We start from the raw sequence: 15,642 nt of genomic DNA on the forward strand, positions 1-15,642 counted from the left end.
GCCTCACACCTGAGGAAGTTCCAAATCCCAGCTCCCAGAGCTTCCACAGGTGAGAACCCCAGGCCGAGTTCATCGGGCACCATCCCATGGGAAAGCAGCTCCCGCCAGAAGCTGCATTATGCAGCGTGCAATTATCAATACAAAAGGAATAAAACAATCTGATGAAACGTTAGGAAAATTCTCCCTCTGAGTCACCCCGACAGGCAGGAGGAATTGCCAAATCTCTATGCAAATGGGCAATTAGAGGCTTTCCTTGGGAACTGCGAGGAAGTGATGCCACTATGCAAATCTGAAGGGAAAAAAAAAGAGGTGAGACAGGAAACCTCGTTTGAACTCTGCTTGTGTATAAGCCAGCGATCAAAATTTATGTTTTTGAGAGCTACACCAATAAATTCATGCTACTATTTCTATCAAGGCTTCCAAAGTTATGCATAAGTGGTCTGCCAGGATAAATATTTTCTGAGCCAACAGCTCATTTGGGTGGGGACCTTGATAGAGCAGAAACATATATTTCAGTTGATTCAACATGTTCCATTTATTCTTGGTGAGACGAGACCAGAAACAGGCAGCCAGGGCAGCAAAATGCTTTTATTTCCTAAATTTTGATTAATAACAATCTGTTTAATGGGTAGGAGGATATGGATGCTCATCTGGCCAATATGCAGATGTGACAGAAGTTTTAATACAGCTCTGTGAGGGAAAGAATAATTTTCTAATTGTGCAAGAGTTTTCTTGCAACCAGGTCACTGCTTTTAACAGTTTAATCTGCAGCTGGCCTCTCAATAAGTGCTTTCACAACGCTGGGAACATTTGTTATTAACTTTGCAGAGCAGCAGAGGATCACTCCCTTTTGACAAAGGTGTTTCTTGGAAAGCCAGGAAGAAATATTGCATTGTGCTTTGAAGTATGGAGATATCTTACAGGGTCAGCTGAGAATGGAGAGAGAAAATGAGAACCAAGCCCTGGTAGCTGCAGTTTGGCTTGGGACTGAGCCTTTACTCTGTTTCAGAGACAAGACTTTTTTTTTTGCAGTGAAACCTGCCCTTTTGGATACAATTCCAATTTGTTTGAGCAGACAAAACACGCTGCTTTCAGCTCTGCTCACTGGTAATTGCATCACAATAAGATGAAAATAAATGCCCAGCTGTTTCCTGCCGTGTTATGGTAAACAACCTGCTGGTATTTTTGGCTGAAGTCACTATCAAGGTTTATTGACCCAAGAGATTAAAATAGTGCATGGCAAAAATCTAAATCACTTCTTACAACTGAAAAATAACATCCAGTGGGCTAATGGGTACTCATTTTAATGGCAGAAAGTTTTTATTTTTTGACACTTATTTTTCACCAACTAAAGCTATGTCTGCAGGGATAGGGTTTTTTGTGCCTTAAAGGCTTTTTTGTTCTTTTATAGCCTCAAGCTGCCTCCCTAGGATCCACAAATACTGTGTCTCCTCTTGCACACTTGAGGGACGTTTAAAATTGCAATTCTTCATCCCTCAGGAGGGCTTTAGTCGGCTGGATGAGGATGGCTCTATTTCATTTACTTGTGCTCATTTTTCTTCAGTCCTGAGAAAGTTGTTTTTTTTTTTTTTTTCCTTTGAAAATTCATTTTGGCGAGCTGATTTAATCCATGAACCCCCAGGAAGGTTTTATAGCTTTTAATATTAAGCTGCCACACTGGTCTTTGTTTATTCAGGTTGGTGGCTAATATATGAGGTTTGGAGTTTGACCATCAATCATCTTTGGTGTCAGCAGAAAGCTGAAGTGGCCACACATAGCTCATGTGTGCTTGGTCACCTGGTAAATCAGTAAAAAAGAACAGATTAAATAGTGACATAACTATATAAAGTGATGCAAAAATGGGACTTGGAGTTTCACAGGCTACACTGTGTCAGGTATTGACCATTCTCAAAGAGAGAAAAGTTGGATTTGATGCCCAGAATAGGAATATACAAACCTGAGCTTTCCGAACCAACTAACCCAGTGCTTATCAGCAGAATCTCAGAATTGTTTAGGTTGGAAAAAGCCTTTAAGGCCAAGTCCAACCATGAAGCAGCACTGCCAGGTCCCTCAGCACCACGTCCACACACCTCAGCAATCCCTCCAGGGATGGTGGCTCCACTTCCCTGGAATCTGCTCCAGAATCCACCTTCTTCCTGAAAGGTGCCTGTGCTCAGCTGGGGCTGGGCTCTGTCTCCAGGCAGCACTGACACAACCAGAGCACACAGCCTGTAGCTGCACCAAGGGAAATACAGGCTGGAAATCAGGAAAAAGTGTTTTCCAGAAAGGGGGATAAAGTTCTGGCATGGCTGCCCGGGGAGGTGGTGCAGTCCCCATCCCTGGGTGTGTTTAACAAAGCCTGGATGTGGCACTGGGGGCCAGGGTTTGGTTGAGAGGTTGGGGCTGGGTTGGACTCGATGATCTTGAAGGTCTCTTCCAATCTGGTCATTCTGTGATTCTGGGAATTCTGTGAAATCAGCTTCAATTTTTTTACTGCTCCCCAGAGTCTTCTGCTGGCACAGCTCAGTTCTGCAGCCACCCATCTTCTCTACAAAGCTCAGAGGGATGTTTGGGGGCTGGGTTAGGAGTGGGTGGGAGCACAGGAACATGCTCCATTGCCTCCTCGCTGTGCTCCTGTCTCTCTCCTTCCTTTCTGAAAGAAACAACCCAAGCACATCCAGGAGAAATGCAGCATCTTCAAGGTGACCAGATGAATTTCAGCCATGTGCTCCCACCAGCCTGCAAAGCACAGGGTGCTCTGTGTCTCTTCCATGCTCTCCATGAGATCCTGCTCAGGTTCCCAACACCCAGCTCTTCCCTCCTGACATCCCACAGCTCTGTGATGCTGAGTTCATCCCTGCTGCAAAACACCCATCTCATAAAATACAAAAAATCCAAAATTCAAAAGCCCCAAACAAATCCAATCTTCTCCAGACACTCCAGCTGTAAATGACTTTATCAGAACTGGGGAGCATAAGGAAACTGCAAAAGAAACTCTGAAGTAAATGAAGGCACCACAGAAAGTTGTTCAAGTTCCTTTAAGAAAAAAATCTTGTCTTGAAGGGCATGAAGTTAATTTTGTGTTTATGTCAGATAAGAATCAAAAGATAGTTGCCTTAACCAGGGTGTTATGGCTTTTTTAGTATTTTAATTTCTGCCTGTCTGTAATATTTATGCAGGATAATGTGTGCCAGGGAATACTAGGATAGTGACCAAAAGACATAATTAGGATCTTTTAGTCATTATCAATTTTTCTCCATGTTTCAGGGTGAATAAGATGCGAAAAGTTATTTCTTGTCTCTCCTAAATACTTTCCTATATCAACAGTTGTGTGCTATAATGCTGTTTAAGAGAAAAAACCCTTTTTAAACAGGTTATGGATCTGTTCTGCAACATCTGAGTGGAGACAGGAAAGATCTGCTGCAATAAATCTGAAGACAGGTGAGGGTTCCAAACAGGTAAAAATAACCCCTTCAGTCTTAGGGAGATAATCTCAGAATAAAGTCTCCTCCTTCTAAATGAAGGTGGTAGCAGTAGTAGTAATAGTAGTAATAGTAGTAATAGTAGTAATAATAATAATAATAATAATAGTAATAATAGTAGTGCATAGGTCAGCTTCATTCAGGTGAAGGAATTTTCTGAAAGCACTGTGAAAAGGGCAAGTGAAGGGCAAAATATTACAAGGCTATCCCAATTTTAAAAAAACCCAATCAACAGAAAAAACCAACCAAAGGAATCCACCAAAAAATAAAAACCAAAATGCAAGCAAAAACCAATCGAACATGCAAAGAATGATTAATCACTTGTTGTTTGTGTGCTCCCCAGTTGCAGGGAGTCCTCCTTTGCTTTTCAGCACTCCTGAAGTCTAAGGGAGCACAGCTCCACTCCTACAAAACCTCTGTGAGTCCAGATGTGCCCCTTCCTCCCTCAGCTGGCCTGGGGGACGCTGAACAATGTCCCCAGCCCAGGAACAATCCAACAAAAATTGGCAATTTCCTTAAATTTCAGATCCCTCCGGCCTCTGTTGTAAGAGAATATTGAACCGGAGCTTGAAATCTTCTGAAATGATTTCTCCCAACGAAGAATCCCATGATGTATCAATTGTTTCAGAGAAGATCAAGGTCTGCACATTTGTCTTTTCAGAAAATCACCGAACGCCAATATCCGCCACTCTCCAGTCTGGCTCCAGGCAGAGGGAATTTTGACTCTGACTGTGCAAGGCTGTTGAAATATGGCTCTCCCAGATTTGGAGGAACAGCGTGCAACTCGATACAAATGTTCTCGAGTTCTTAAGAAAAGTAATGAATGCCATAAATCCCACGGCTTTGGCTCAGCTGAAAGCAGCGACCATCGGGGCGAGATCAGCTGAGCGAGTCATTTCGTCAAGTGAACACCATGTTGCTCTCCACTGAGAAAATCCTGCTGGAGCACCTCCCCTGTCCTGACAGTTCCAATAAAAGATAAATTGGTGGCATAGCCGTCCCCTTTGTGTGTCTGTCTGTAGCCAGTAAACCATCCCAGCATCCAAGACATTTTTGCCTTGTTGTTTTACTGACCCACGGGGACCTGCAGCCCTGCTGAGCTCCTCGCTGGGCACTGAGTTTGCTGCTCCAGGACATTTTTTTTTCTTTTCCCAACCTGCATCCAAGTGGCCTTGTTACTTCAGTGGCTTGTGTTTCCATCTCTCTTTTCTTGAGCAAGATCTCCCACCTGGAAAATCCTCTGATTGTAGTTAAGTAATCTGAGTCCATATAATTCATAGCTGCAAAAGAAGCTTTTTGAAAAAAAAAAAAAAAAAAACCACCAGTGGGCTGCATATGGCAGGAACAGCATTCCTGGGACTACACGGCTTGGAGAGGAATAAAAGCTTTCACTGTCAACACCACGGAACAACCAGGAATGTTGTGGCTAGAAAATTCACGCTGTTCTCTCAGCCTCCCCCTCTCCAGGGCTCTGCTATTGTTCCAGCTGGGATTTGGAGGATCCTGGACTTATTTTCTTCTCCTTCCAGATGACTCATGGCAGATGCCATCTTTGTTCCCCCAGCTCTCTTCCCCTCAGCTCCTGTCACTGCCATCCCTTCGCTGGCCCAGGAGGTTGGGATTGCAGCAGGAGGGCTGTCCCCTCCACGGGGTGAGGGGGACACCCCACTGACACCCCCTGATCCAGAGAACCAGACCCAAACCAGCCCAGCTGCTCCCCAGTGCTGCTGGACCAAACACAGAATCACAGAATATTCTGGGCTGGAAGGGGCCCACAGGGATCATCAGGTCCAACACATGGGGTTAATTTCTGCCTCTGGCCATTCCTCATGCGCTATCAGGATAATTGAGTCTGAAATGAAGCTCTGAGCATCTCTGACACCACTGCTGGAACAATTTATGCCTTTCAGTTTTACATTCCAGCACGTGCCACCTCCCACAGGATCCCTCCCATCCGGGGTGGCTCAGCAGGGAGAGGTTCCAGTGCCTGATTCAGGAGGTGCCGAGTGCTCCCCAAGGCCAGCAAGGGCTGACAAAGCTCAGCAGCAGCAGGATCAGGATCTGCATTTTCACACCGACCCTGTGAACAAGCAAAGCTCTGTAGATCATAATCAGGAACTACTTTTATGGCCACCATTTCCAAGAACAAAAATCCAACCAGTGTCTGAACTGGAAAAGCAGCTGCCAGGCTTGCAGAGCCTCAGGGCTGGGAAGGATGGGCAGTGCAGCAGAAACAGAGCTGCACTGCCTGCATGGAACTGCCATGATGGCATTTAGTGCTGATCGAACTGACAGCAAAATAGGGCCTTAGAATTTACATGGAGGTAAAGATCACCATAAAGTTGGTCTTTCCCAGTCCTTTTTAGCTGCATCTCCTAAAAAAGAGACTGGGACAGTTTCCTAATTGAGCAGGCATTGCTGGGAGCACAACTGGAGATGAGGTTTTGCTGCTCTGTTCTTGTGTCATCCACTGGCTCCTCCAGACATCCCCATTTCCTTTTTCTTTCCGTTCCCTGCATTAAGCACCAGTATCACTGCTCCCTGTTGTCCTACTTCAACAGGTCCTGAAAGAGCAAAGTTCCCTTCATGGATAATATGTAAGCAAACCACAGACGCTCTAATAGGAGGTACTGCCCTCTTAAGAGGACAGTCTCTCCCATTCACTATTATTTAAGACAAAGAGCAAGAAAAGTGACATTTTAAAACACTCTCTAATTCCTGCATGCTGCCATATGCTTCTATTCTCTTTTGGTAACAATTCCCTTTTCCCTTTTAACTATTTGTCCTGTACTTTCTGTTTGCTCTCTTTCTCCAGCTGGCCACCAAGCTCCAACAATTCATTCTGTGCTGTCCAGGAGGTGTATATTGGTGTGTTTTCCAGTTGTGTCTGATTACCAGAGCTAACATTTGATCACTGGCTTCCACACATGCACCACTATCCCCGACTCTTTTCCCTTTGACAGTTGCACAGTTGGTGAGAGCCTCCTCTCCTGCAGTTGCTGCCATATGGAGCTCCTGGGAACTTTTAACTCCATTGATTTCCAGCTCCTTTCAAATCCCACCTGCAAAGCTGTTTTTCTGTGCTTGAATCTCAGCTTCTATCTCCTCCTGCTAATCCGAAACCTCATGCCATACAGAAAAAATTAGTATATTTGTTGTAATTCTCTTTCCTTTCACAGCTTGCTATTAAAGGAAATGATACACAAATATAAAATGTGGCAAATTCAAAATCCTGCTTTATCGTAACCATCTCAGTCTTTATTAAAAACTGAGGGGTGCTGTTATATCAAAGAGATTAATGAATATATCAATGGATTTGAGACACTTACTAAGGTAAAAAGTGGTAGAATTGGGCTCCCAATAATGTCTGTGGTCATTTATGGTACCCAAAGCCCACAGTGCCCCATCCCTGGAAGTGTTCAAGATTGAGCTTGGAGCAACCTGGTCTATGGAAGAGGGTGGGGTAATCCTTAAGGTCCCTTCCAACCCAAACAAAATTCTATGAAATCAACATTGCCATACACCTATGGGGCACCTATATCCATGAAAGGTCCCTTGTAGAGACAGAACCAGATCAGAGTGATTCCTGCCCACCAGTCTCTACTGGGAAGGCTGAAGAGAGACCCAGAGCCCCGTTAGAACTGATGCTGTGGTGTGTGGGTGCCAAACAGCCTGAGCAGTGCTCCCACTCCCACTGCATTCTTCACTGCTTCTCTGTGGCTCTCCAACATCTTCTTTTCAATAAAAATACTTCAAATTTGAAATTTTTGCACCACAAGTAGTTATACAAGAAATCCTCTATTGTGCAGATGTGGAACCATCAGGTTTTCAGCCTGTGGGGAGCTCTGTCCCTCTGCCTCTTTGTCCCCTGCATTTTTCACAAGGTTTTATGGTAGGAAAAGAGCTGAAACACACAGGTCCCTCCTGACCCCAGTGCTGGGGTGTCAGCAGAGCAGTGGATGGAGGAGGTGACAGAAAGTCCCTCCTCAGCCACACAGACCTGCACAAAACCACTCCCCAAATCCACCCATCCTGCTGGTCAGAGGCAGAAACCACAGGAACTATTCAATGTGACAATACTTGGTGGTGCAGTTCCTGAAAGTCACAGTGGAAACTTCTTTCAGGTTCTCACTCTTTTCCCCACGGCCCCAGCAAGGGCTGCTCTTGGTGAATCATTGCTGTGGTTTAAGATCCTCCACATCCAGGCTGGGCTTCCCATTTCTGTGGGAGCACAAATGGGTCTCTGGGGGAGAAATTCTGGAAGTGTTTCAGGGCTGTGGGTTGAAGCACGTGGAGCAAAGAGCAGAATTTCATCACCACCTCCAGCCCCTGCTGACTGGCTGGGTCTCAGCTCCCAAAGTGTCCCTTGCCTCGGTGACACAAAAGCTCCCTGCACCCTCTCACCTGCAGCTGGCCACAGAGCCAACATGGGCTTTTAAATATCCTAATCTAGAGCTTATTTGCCTGATTCTGGGTGTCTGTAACATGCTCTGAGAATGACAACACTTAGAGAAAGTCTGGGAATTTGAGGGAGGCACCCCAGGCTGCCATCTGATGGTATTCAGAACTCTCTGATACCTTTAGAAATCACAGAATCGTGGAATGGTTGGGGTTGGAAGGGACCTTAAAGATCATCTCATTTCAATCCCGTTGCCATGGGCAGGGACAACTTCTGCTAGATAATTTCTAAGAAGAAACATGGCCCAAAAGCCCTAAACTAAAGAGCTAATATTACTCAAGTGCTCCAGCCATCAGATTAAAAACTACTTGGGACTCATACTGTGGACATCAATGTCTATTGCTCATCTGTGTCTCACTGATTCCTTGCTCCCAGCTCCACAAATCCACTGGCAGCAGCACTATTCCCACCAAGGAGAAGGTGTGGCAAACCTTAGAAGTTCCTCTGTGCTACACAGCAACTGAAATTTCAGAAGGATGCATCACAGCATTCATCTGAGAACAAACATATTTAGTTGGCATGGAAACAGCAAGTTGGGCTGAATGTGGTAAATATCCAGCAGTCATAAAAAAATCGAGCAAGCCTGGATAATAAACATTAGAAATGAAAACTGGCTGAACGCTTTTGAATCAAGGCTCTTTTACAATTATCACTCCTGTTTTCATTTGAACATGAGTGAAATCCACTTAAACTAAGCTGCCCCATTTTATGCCAAATACTTCTATAACATCCTCATTCAGATAACTCCTTTCTCCTTTTTTTATAATCTGTTTCAGGAAAAAGAAATTAAAGGGCTGAAAACCTCCATTGCTATTCTCCTTCATTTCCTCAGCAATATTAATGAATTGAACATAATTGATTTTCTGTCTCAGAATCTCCTTTAAAACTTTATTTATGACTTGACTGTTTGGAGGTATCCCTGTGGTTTGAATATCTATAGTGTTGCTACTTCAGTTGTTTGCAAACACTAGGAACTTTTTTCTCCTCTGTTATGCAAAATTTTATATTATAGTCAACCCAAATCTATGGCTAGAAACATTAGAACAAGGAATGAAAAGAAAAGGATTCTTTTGTGAGAAAATTCTTGTGTGCAATTTCAAAAAGACAGATTCCTTATTAAAAAAATAAACTGAGTTGGGGTGATTACCCTTCAAAAAAGAATCTGAAATGAAATGAATGCTAAAGAAATCTAGGTAGTATATTAAAAAAAATGATCACTACCATGAATTTTTATACAGATCCAAATTCAGCAAAACTTGTTACATGTGCCTGAATTCCTGGATTCATTAAGCTCCCAGTGATGTGTGTCATTTTTAATTACACACTCACAGGATGCAGAGCCTCCCGTATGAACAATGGAGATTTTTTACCTATGACTGACAAATGCACAAAGCCACAGGACTTAAGAAATAAAGTTTAGTAGGAAATCTTGTCTCACATTACATCCAGGCACACATCAGAGACAACCAAGGGATAAATTCACTCCAGAACTACATGATACAGGAACACAATGGGATCACTGGAAAGGAAGCTGGTCCCACAGTTATGCAGGACTGAGATACAAGAAACTTCACTGCTGCTATGCAAGGAAATGGTTTGGACACACCCAAATTTGCCAGAAACCTTCCCAGACTGCTTTAAGAGTCCTGTGGCCATATACATTCAACAATAACAATATATATAAAACTATGTATTACAGTTTTCACATTTACTGCCAGTTTATCTCTTTCCATGAATATAGTTATTTATGTCTCAATATGCTGGAACTAATTTTTAAAGGAAACATCCAACATTTTGACCTGAAGAAAGACGATACAGCTCTGGGACTCCACTCTTGAAGTGCAGAAATTACACTGGAAAACCAGGACAGAGACAGGACAACCTTTACGGAAAAGATAAAATTATTCAGGCCAGCACTTTTGAGAAATGTGATTGGAACCCATCATCCAGAGATGGCTGCCATATGGCACCACTGGTGAGACAACACAGACACAAAGTGACTGCACCGACCCACGCTGTAAAATGGGAGAGCAAAACTAAACAGGAGTAAACACGAGTTCATCCAAGAACACAAAGTATGGGAATGGAAAAGCTCCATGAAAACAACAGCTCCTCTCCCAGTGCAGCACCAGGCTCCCCTCCAGAGCAGCCCAGGGCTTGCTGACAGCCCAAAGTATTTTCTCCCCTTTATTTATAGGATAGTTTGTGTCTCTGGATGATTATAATAACGAAAGGTTAAGCCTGTGTGATCACCAGAGGGTCACTGTGACAAAGAGTTAAACTTTGTGGCTCTGTCAGTCACTCTTAAAGGCTGAAGAGTTATGAGGACATTGCTCTGGAAAAACGGCCAACATGGAGCACTGAGATACCACCCAACAAGCCATAACGAGAAACAGCTTTTTAGTTTTAATTAAAAGCACAACAAAATGTTTTTTCATGTCTCATTCATTTGTTTGTTGTTGTTATAGAATCAAAACACAAGATTTTTCCTTTTAATGAGAAACAGAAGCTCTTTAACCCTCCCTCCTCCTTATTTATAGATATGTAAAAGCTTGGAAAAGTGGATTTTGTAATGGCGCCAGCACAAATCTCCCTGTTTTATGCAATTTTGATTCACACAGTGTTTGGTAAAAGCAGAAAGCAAGTTACTGCCCTGAATATTTTAAGTCCTTGATCGGCTGATGAGTTGTTAACTACTGTTAACACTTGATGAACATGTTTGCAGGTAGCCTGGCCAAACCCAGTAACTGGGAACATGTCAGACCTGTCACTTTTGCATTTTTCTTCTGGAGAGATAAGCAGAACTAATGAATTAACCAGTCACAGAGGAGACAAGTAACAACTTCCAAAATGTTTGTCTGCAAAATAGACTGAAACCACCTAAACCAAACCAGCTTCAGTGGCTCCAGCTGCCTCAGAAAGTCCCAATGGATGAAAGGCAGACAAGACCATTGAGGAACTTGGATATGAGCTCTACCAAACCTGCCAACACATCAAGCTCAAAGATGGACAGCACAGTGTGATTTAAATAACATTCCTGTTCCAGTATACTGAGGAACAGGATGTTACCATCTGAACTAGTCCTTCATTAATTAAGTCTGGACAGGAGAGTTCTGTAGGTTGGCTTGGAGCAGATGCTCATGTAGGAGGAAACCTTGAAGGCACCCTGTGAATGTGCAGCATTCAACCTCTGTATTTCATGAGTCACTTTTTATTTCTTCTTCTGGATCCTTCTCAAAACGGGTCAGGAAAAAAAATGAAGCAAAATGGCAGTGGCAGAGACTAAAGAAAAACATAAAAAAAAAGAAAAAAAATTGGAAGAGGACATCCCTCACAGCATGCAGCCAGTGCTGTTCCCTGGGAGGGACAACCATGCTTTAAAGAGCTGATTTTCCTCCTTCTTTTCCAGGAGACTCTGAAGCCAAAATGCAATGCTTGCAGGCCAGCTCACTGACTGCACCAAAGTCCTCCAGTGCTGCAGGCACTGCAGCTCAGGATGAGCCTGGCCCAGCATCTGGGTTTGGGAGGCAGAGGGGGCAGAAGGGAACTGCTCATCACTGGCACTCCAGAGAGGAAATACATCAATTAAACACTCAGGGTGACAGAGAATTCCCATGTGCCAGTAGGATGGCAAAACTGAGGAAAACATATTTGAAATAAATAATTATTAATCTTCTATACCCAGCCCAAGTGATTATTCCTGCAGGTAGAGAGTTAGAAATGCTTCATGTAGGACATACGCTGTTGATTCTGTTTACTCAGCACCAAATAAAGTTCTCAAATGCTTCAAATCCTGATTTGTATTAGGAATACATGAATTCCTATCTGATTCAGGCATTCATCACCTGCATATTCTCCTGAATATTTCAATTTAATCTGGTTTGAATGCAGATCATTGACTTTCTGTTCCAACGCTGTCTGTAAACACCACACTCTATTTTGCTCAAAGCACACTAAATAATCTCTGACTTCACTGTAAGTGTCCAGAAAAAATTTAGCACTATTAATCATCTGAAACTGTTTACAGACATGTTTGGACAATGAATGCAGAAGATCAGGACTAAAGATTATTTTTAGCTGTTATTGTCCAATTTTACTTCTCTTCATACAAACCATTAAAGAACAGGTTCGAATAGTCTCAGAAACCTTTATTAAAACTCTACAGTCAGTTGCAAACAGTCAGTTCAAAATAAATGCATCATTTAACAGCTAGAATAGCTGAAATACCAACTTGCAATAGAGAGCAGCAGATAAGTATTTGCCTGAAGGGTTCAGACAGTTTAATTCTCTTTTATTACCAACAAAACAGCAAAGAAAGCTAGCTGAGAATTTTGCAGGAAAATATGTGCTTTTGCTTTGAAGGAAGAGATTATTTTTAACCATTGCACCTCCTTGCTCAAGGGGTAGGGACAGCACCCAGCAGTACCTGCTCCTGGGCCTTCAGCTCGTTGCGCTGGAGCCTCCTCTGAGCATCATAAACCTGCCCACGGTAATTCTCCACCTCGTCCTGCAAGGCCTGGAACAACAGCAAGGGATGCAAAACACACGTGAGAAACATGGCATGGCAGCAAAACTTCCAGGTCACGTCTTCCACGAGCTGGGGAAGGGCGTGGAGCACTGTGAGTCCAGCTGGACTTGGTGCTGAGGCATGACAGAGGCAGTCTGGCCACTCAGAAAAGTTACTTTGCACAGGTGGGACCATTGACTGAAGAAGAGTAAAAGTCTTATCTTGTTATAGGCTACTCATCCTAAAAATGTATTATTTTTATATCTTCTCATAGAACATCCATCCTAAAAATGTAAGAAATACTCTCAAAGGTTGGAAGTAAAACGGAAATATTGCAACATTTGCATTTGCAAATGTCCCAGGTTTTTGTTGTTATCCTATCTGCACAACCTGAGCTTCCTAGGAGCAGTTTTGCAGTGTAGCAAGAGTTTTTTTTCTTTAAGCCAGAATAATCCCTCTCTGGAAAACAATGTCTGGAATTTGGAGTGGAAATGTATTCCATATTACTGAAGTGGGATGCTGGCCGAGATGAGGGGCTCCCCTCCTGCCCTGTAGTCAATCTAGCACGTGATTTACAAATGAAATATAAATGGCAATAAATAAAAGGAATAATGTGATCGTGTCACTTTACCACAACTACCCAATCCTTATTTAGTTCAGAAGTAATCACTCCTAAACCAAGCTCGTAAAATGCATCGACAAATTTATTTTGTCATGATTGTTCTCCTTATACATTTATTTTTATTCCAGCAGTCACTCAGAGCCTTGATCTTTTTGTTACATGCTTAACAAAGGAACAGCGTGCCCCAAGGAACTGATAGTCTGTGTTATTTCTAACAGATACACACCAAACAAACAATACAAAGTTTCAAAGATTTTTTTCTGTTTGTTTTGAAAGTTTCCTCCTCATTGTTGGATGTTTGAATACACGCTTAACATTTACTTACACATTTACTAAAAGCTTAGGGATGTTGTCAGCTTGAATAAAGGCATTGTTAACTGCAAGTGCTGACTCCAAGCAAAGTGCACAATGTGGACGGGGGATTGACACCAACACAGAGGCGGCTGTGGCTGCAGAAAGGGAATATTTTGAGTTATCTTTTGTATGGCAGGAAATTGGGGCATTGATACCCATCAGAAAAGCAGCACGGGGCTGGACCCGAGAAGGGGCTCGTGCTGCAAAAGGCACTGAAGGAGCCTCCAGTGCTGCTTTTAGAAAAGCTGAGCTGCACAGAGGCCTTCTGCAGAGCATCCTGCAATTACAGAATCATTTAGGTTGGAAAAGACCTCCCAGATCATTGAGTCCACCTCTGACCAACCCTACAATGGTCACTAAATGGTATCACAAAAAGCCACGTTCACTTGTTTTTTGAACACCTCAGGGATGGTGACTCCACCACTTCCCTGGGCAGCTCCAGTTCTTGACCACACTTTCAGTGAAGAAATTTTTCTTAATATCCAACCTAAACCTCCCTTGGTGCCCCTGCCTTTCCCTTGAGAGGAGAGACCAACAGCCCCACAGACTCGGGGAGCTTTGCAGGACCTGCCATATGGTTTATGTTTGCTTCCAGCAGCCCAGGGTACCTGTGCACAACTCAGGATCATTAAAAGTCCTCGTGGTGCAAAGATTTAACAGCAAAAATGCCTTGCTCTTTTCCACAGCACCGAAATCCTGCACTCTCCAATAATTTACAGGATAAAATTGCTATTGAGATAAGATAAGAGGACTACTTATGATAGATCTTGAACGCTGTTTTGAAGTGATGCCAGGCATTAACTTTAAAGTCTTATAGCTGTAAGACTGTTACATGTTCTGATGCCAAAAATTGTAACCAGACCCAAGCATGAACTTCAAATCTGCCCAGGGACTTTTATGCTATCAGAGCTTCTGAGAAATGTTGAAATCCAGGCTTTGAATACATAACTCTTCTTCAATACTCAACAAGTCTTGCAGTACCAGGAATTTGCATTAATATAATGAAATATATGTGGGAATTATATGTGAACTGTAGGCTTTTTGTTTGCTTTCTGTACATCTATCTTGTGAGGTAAAACACAAACAAACATAAAAGCTAAAATGAACAGTGTAGATATGCAACAAGGAGCAGGGTCATTCCACATACCGGGAAGATCACCAAAAACCCAATTAATTAGACAAAAATCCTGCCATAACCCCAAAGTGTCCATTCATAAACAAGCCAGGATGACTCTCAGGAACATTCCTGGAGCACATTTTGGATAAACTACAAAGTATGACCCATCTTCTCCTGCTCTTTCAGGATCAGCTTTTCCAGCCCAAATGGTGAAAAACAAGGAGGGAAGAAACCTCATCACGCATCACTCATCCTTCCCTTGTGCTCAAGAGCAAGTCTGACCCTTTCACAGGACTTTGAAGCTGGCCAAGAGATAGCATTTAAATACATGTGAGTCCATATATTTGTGTTTGTGCCAGAAAACAGATTTCTATCATCCCCCATCTCAGGTCCTGAGTACAAAATTGGATCTCAAGCTGTTCCTGAACAGGACAGCAGCCCCATGGTGGCAAAGAGAACTGGTGCCCTGCTCATTCCTTCCTTCCCTTCTCCATTTTTACACCTACTCTTTACAACAAACTTCTTCTGCAGAGGTTAAAACGAGAGGTTGCTTTAAATCTGAGGGCTTGCAGTGCATCTGAAAGTCATTTAATTTGGGAAATTCAGATAACACAGCCTTTGTTAGGTTCACCTACTCCAGATAGTGTTTGCCAGCACGGAGCACACATGTTTTATTTCATTAGGAAAGCAGAAAATGTCTTATATTTAAATTTAGAAAGAAGGTATTTTTACTATAGCATGTAAGTACAGCAAACTAACAACTCTTCCAGTTATCCATTCACCTTTTCTCCAAACCAGAATTTACTGCATGAACTCCCAGATTTTTCCAATCACATCATAACTGGCTCTTGGCAGGTTTTGTATTGGGATGGCAAAAAAACAACTCAGCTAACTCCTTGGATCAATCACAAATACCTTTACTGGACCCTTTTTGGACTATTCCTGTGCCGTATAAATTCCATGAGTAATTAATGTTCATTTGAGTACTCCAGATATTGTATCAGCACAATGGCAAAAAAAAATAAAACCAAAAGTTCAGCATTTGATCAAAGCCGTGCCAGAATGCAAAAGTAACACCAAAATCTCATGGTTGCTGTAGAT

General features: G+C 42.8%; 1 protein-coding gene across 6 annotated transcripts in view; it reads right to left on the reverse strand.

The window, feature by feature from the left end:
- CEP112 (centrosomal protein 112) overlaps positions 1-15,642 on the reverse strand; it is a 159,484-nt gene that overhangs the window by 4,854 nt on the left and 138,988 nt on the right. For all 6 annotated transcript variants that reach the window (XM_064395729.1, XM_064395728.1, XM_064395727.1 and 3 more), the window contains exon 24: positions 12,368-12,457. In XM_064395729.1, the coding sequence (XP_064251799.1) occupies positions 12,368-12,457 (90 nt within the window). The remainder of the gene's footprint in view (positions 1-12,367; positions 12,458-15,642) is intronic.

This window comes from Passer domesticus, chromosome 20 (assembly GCF_036417665.1).
Source record: "Passer domesticus isolate bPasDom1 chromosome 20, bPasDom1.hap1, whole genome shotgun sequence".
Classification (NCBI taxonomy): Eukaryota; Metazoa; Chordata; class Aves; order Passeriformes; family Passeridae; genus Passer; species Passer domesticus.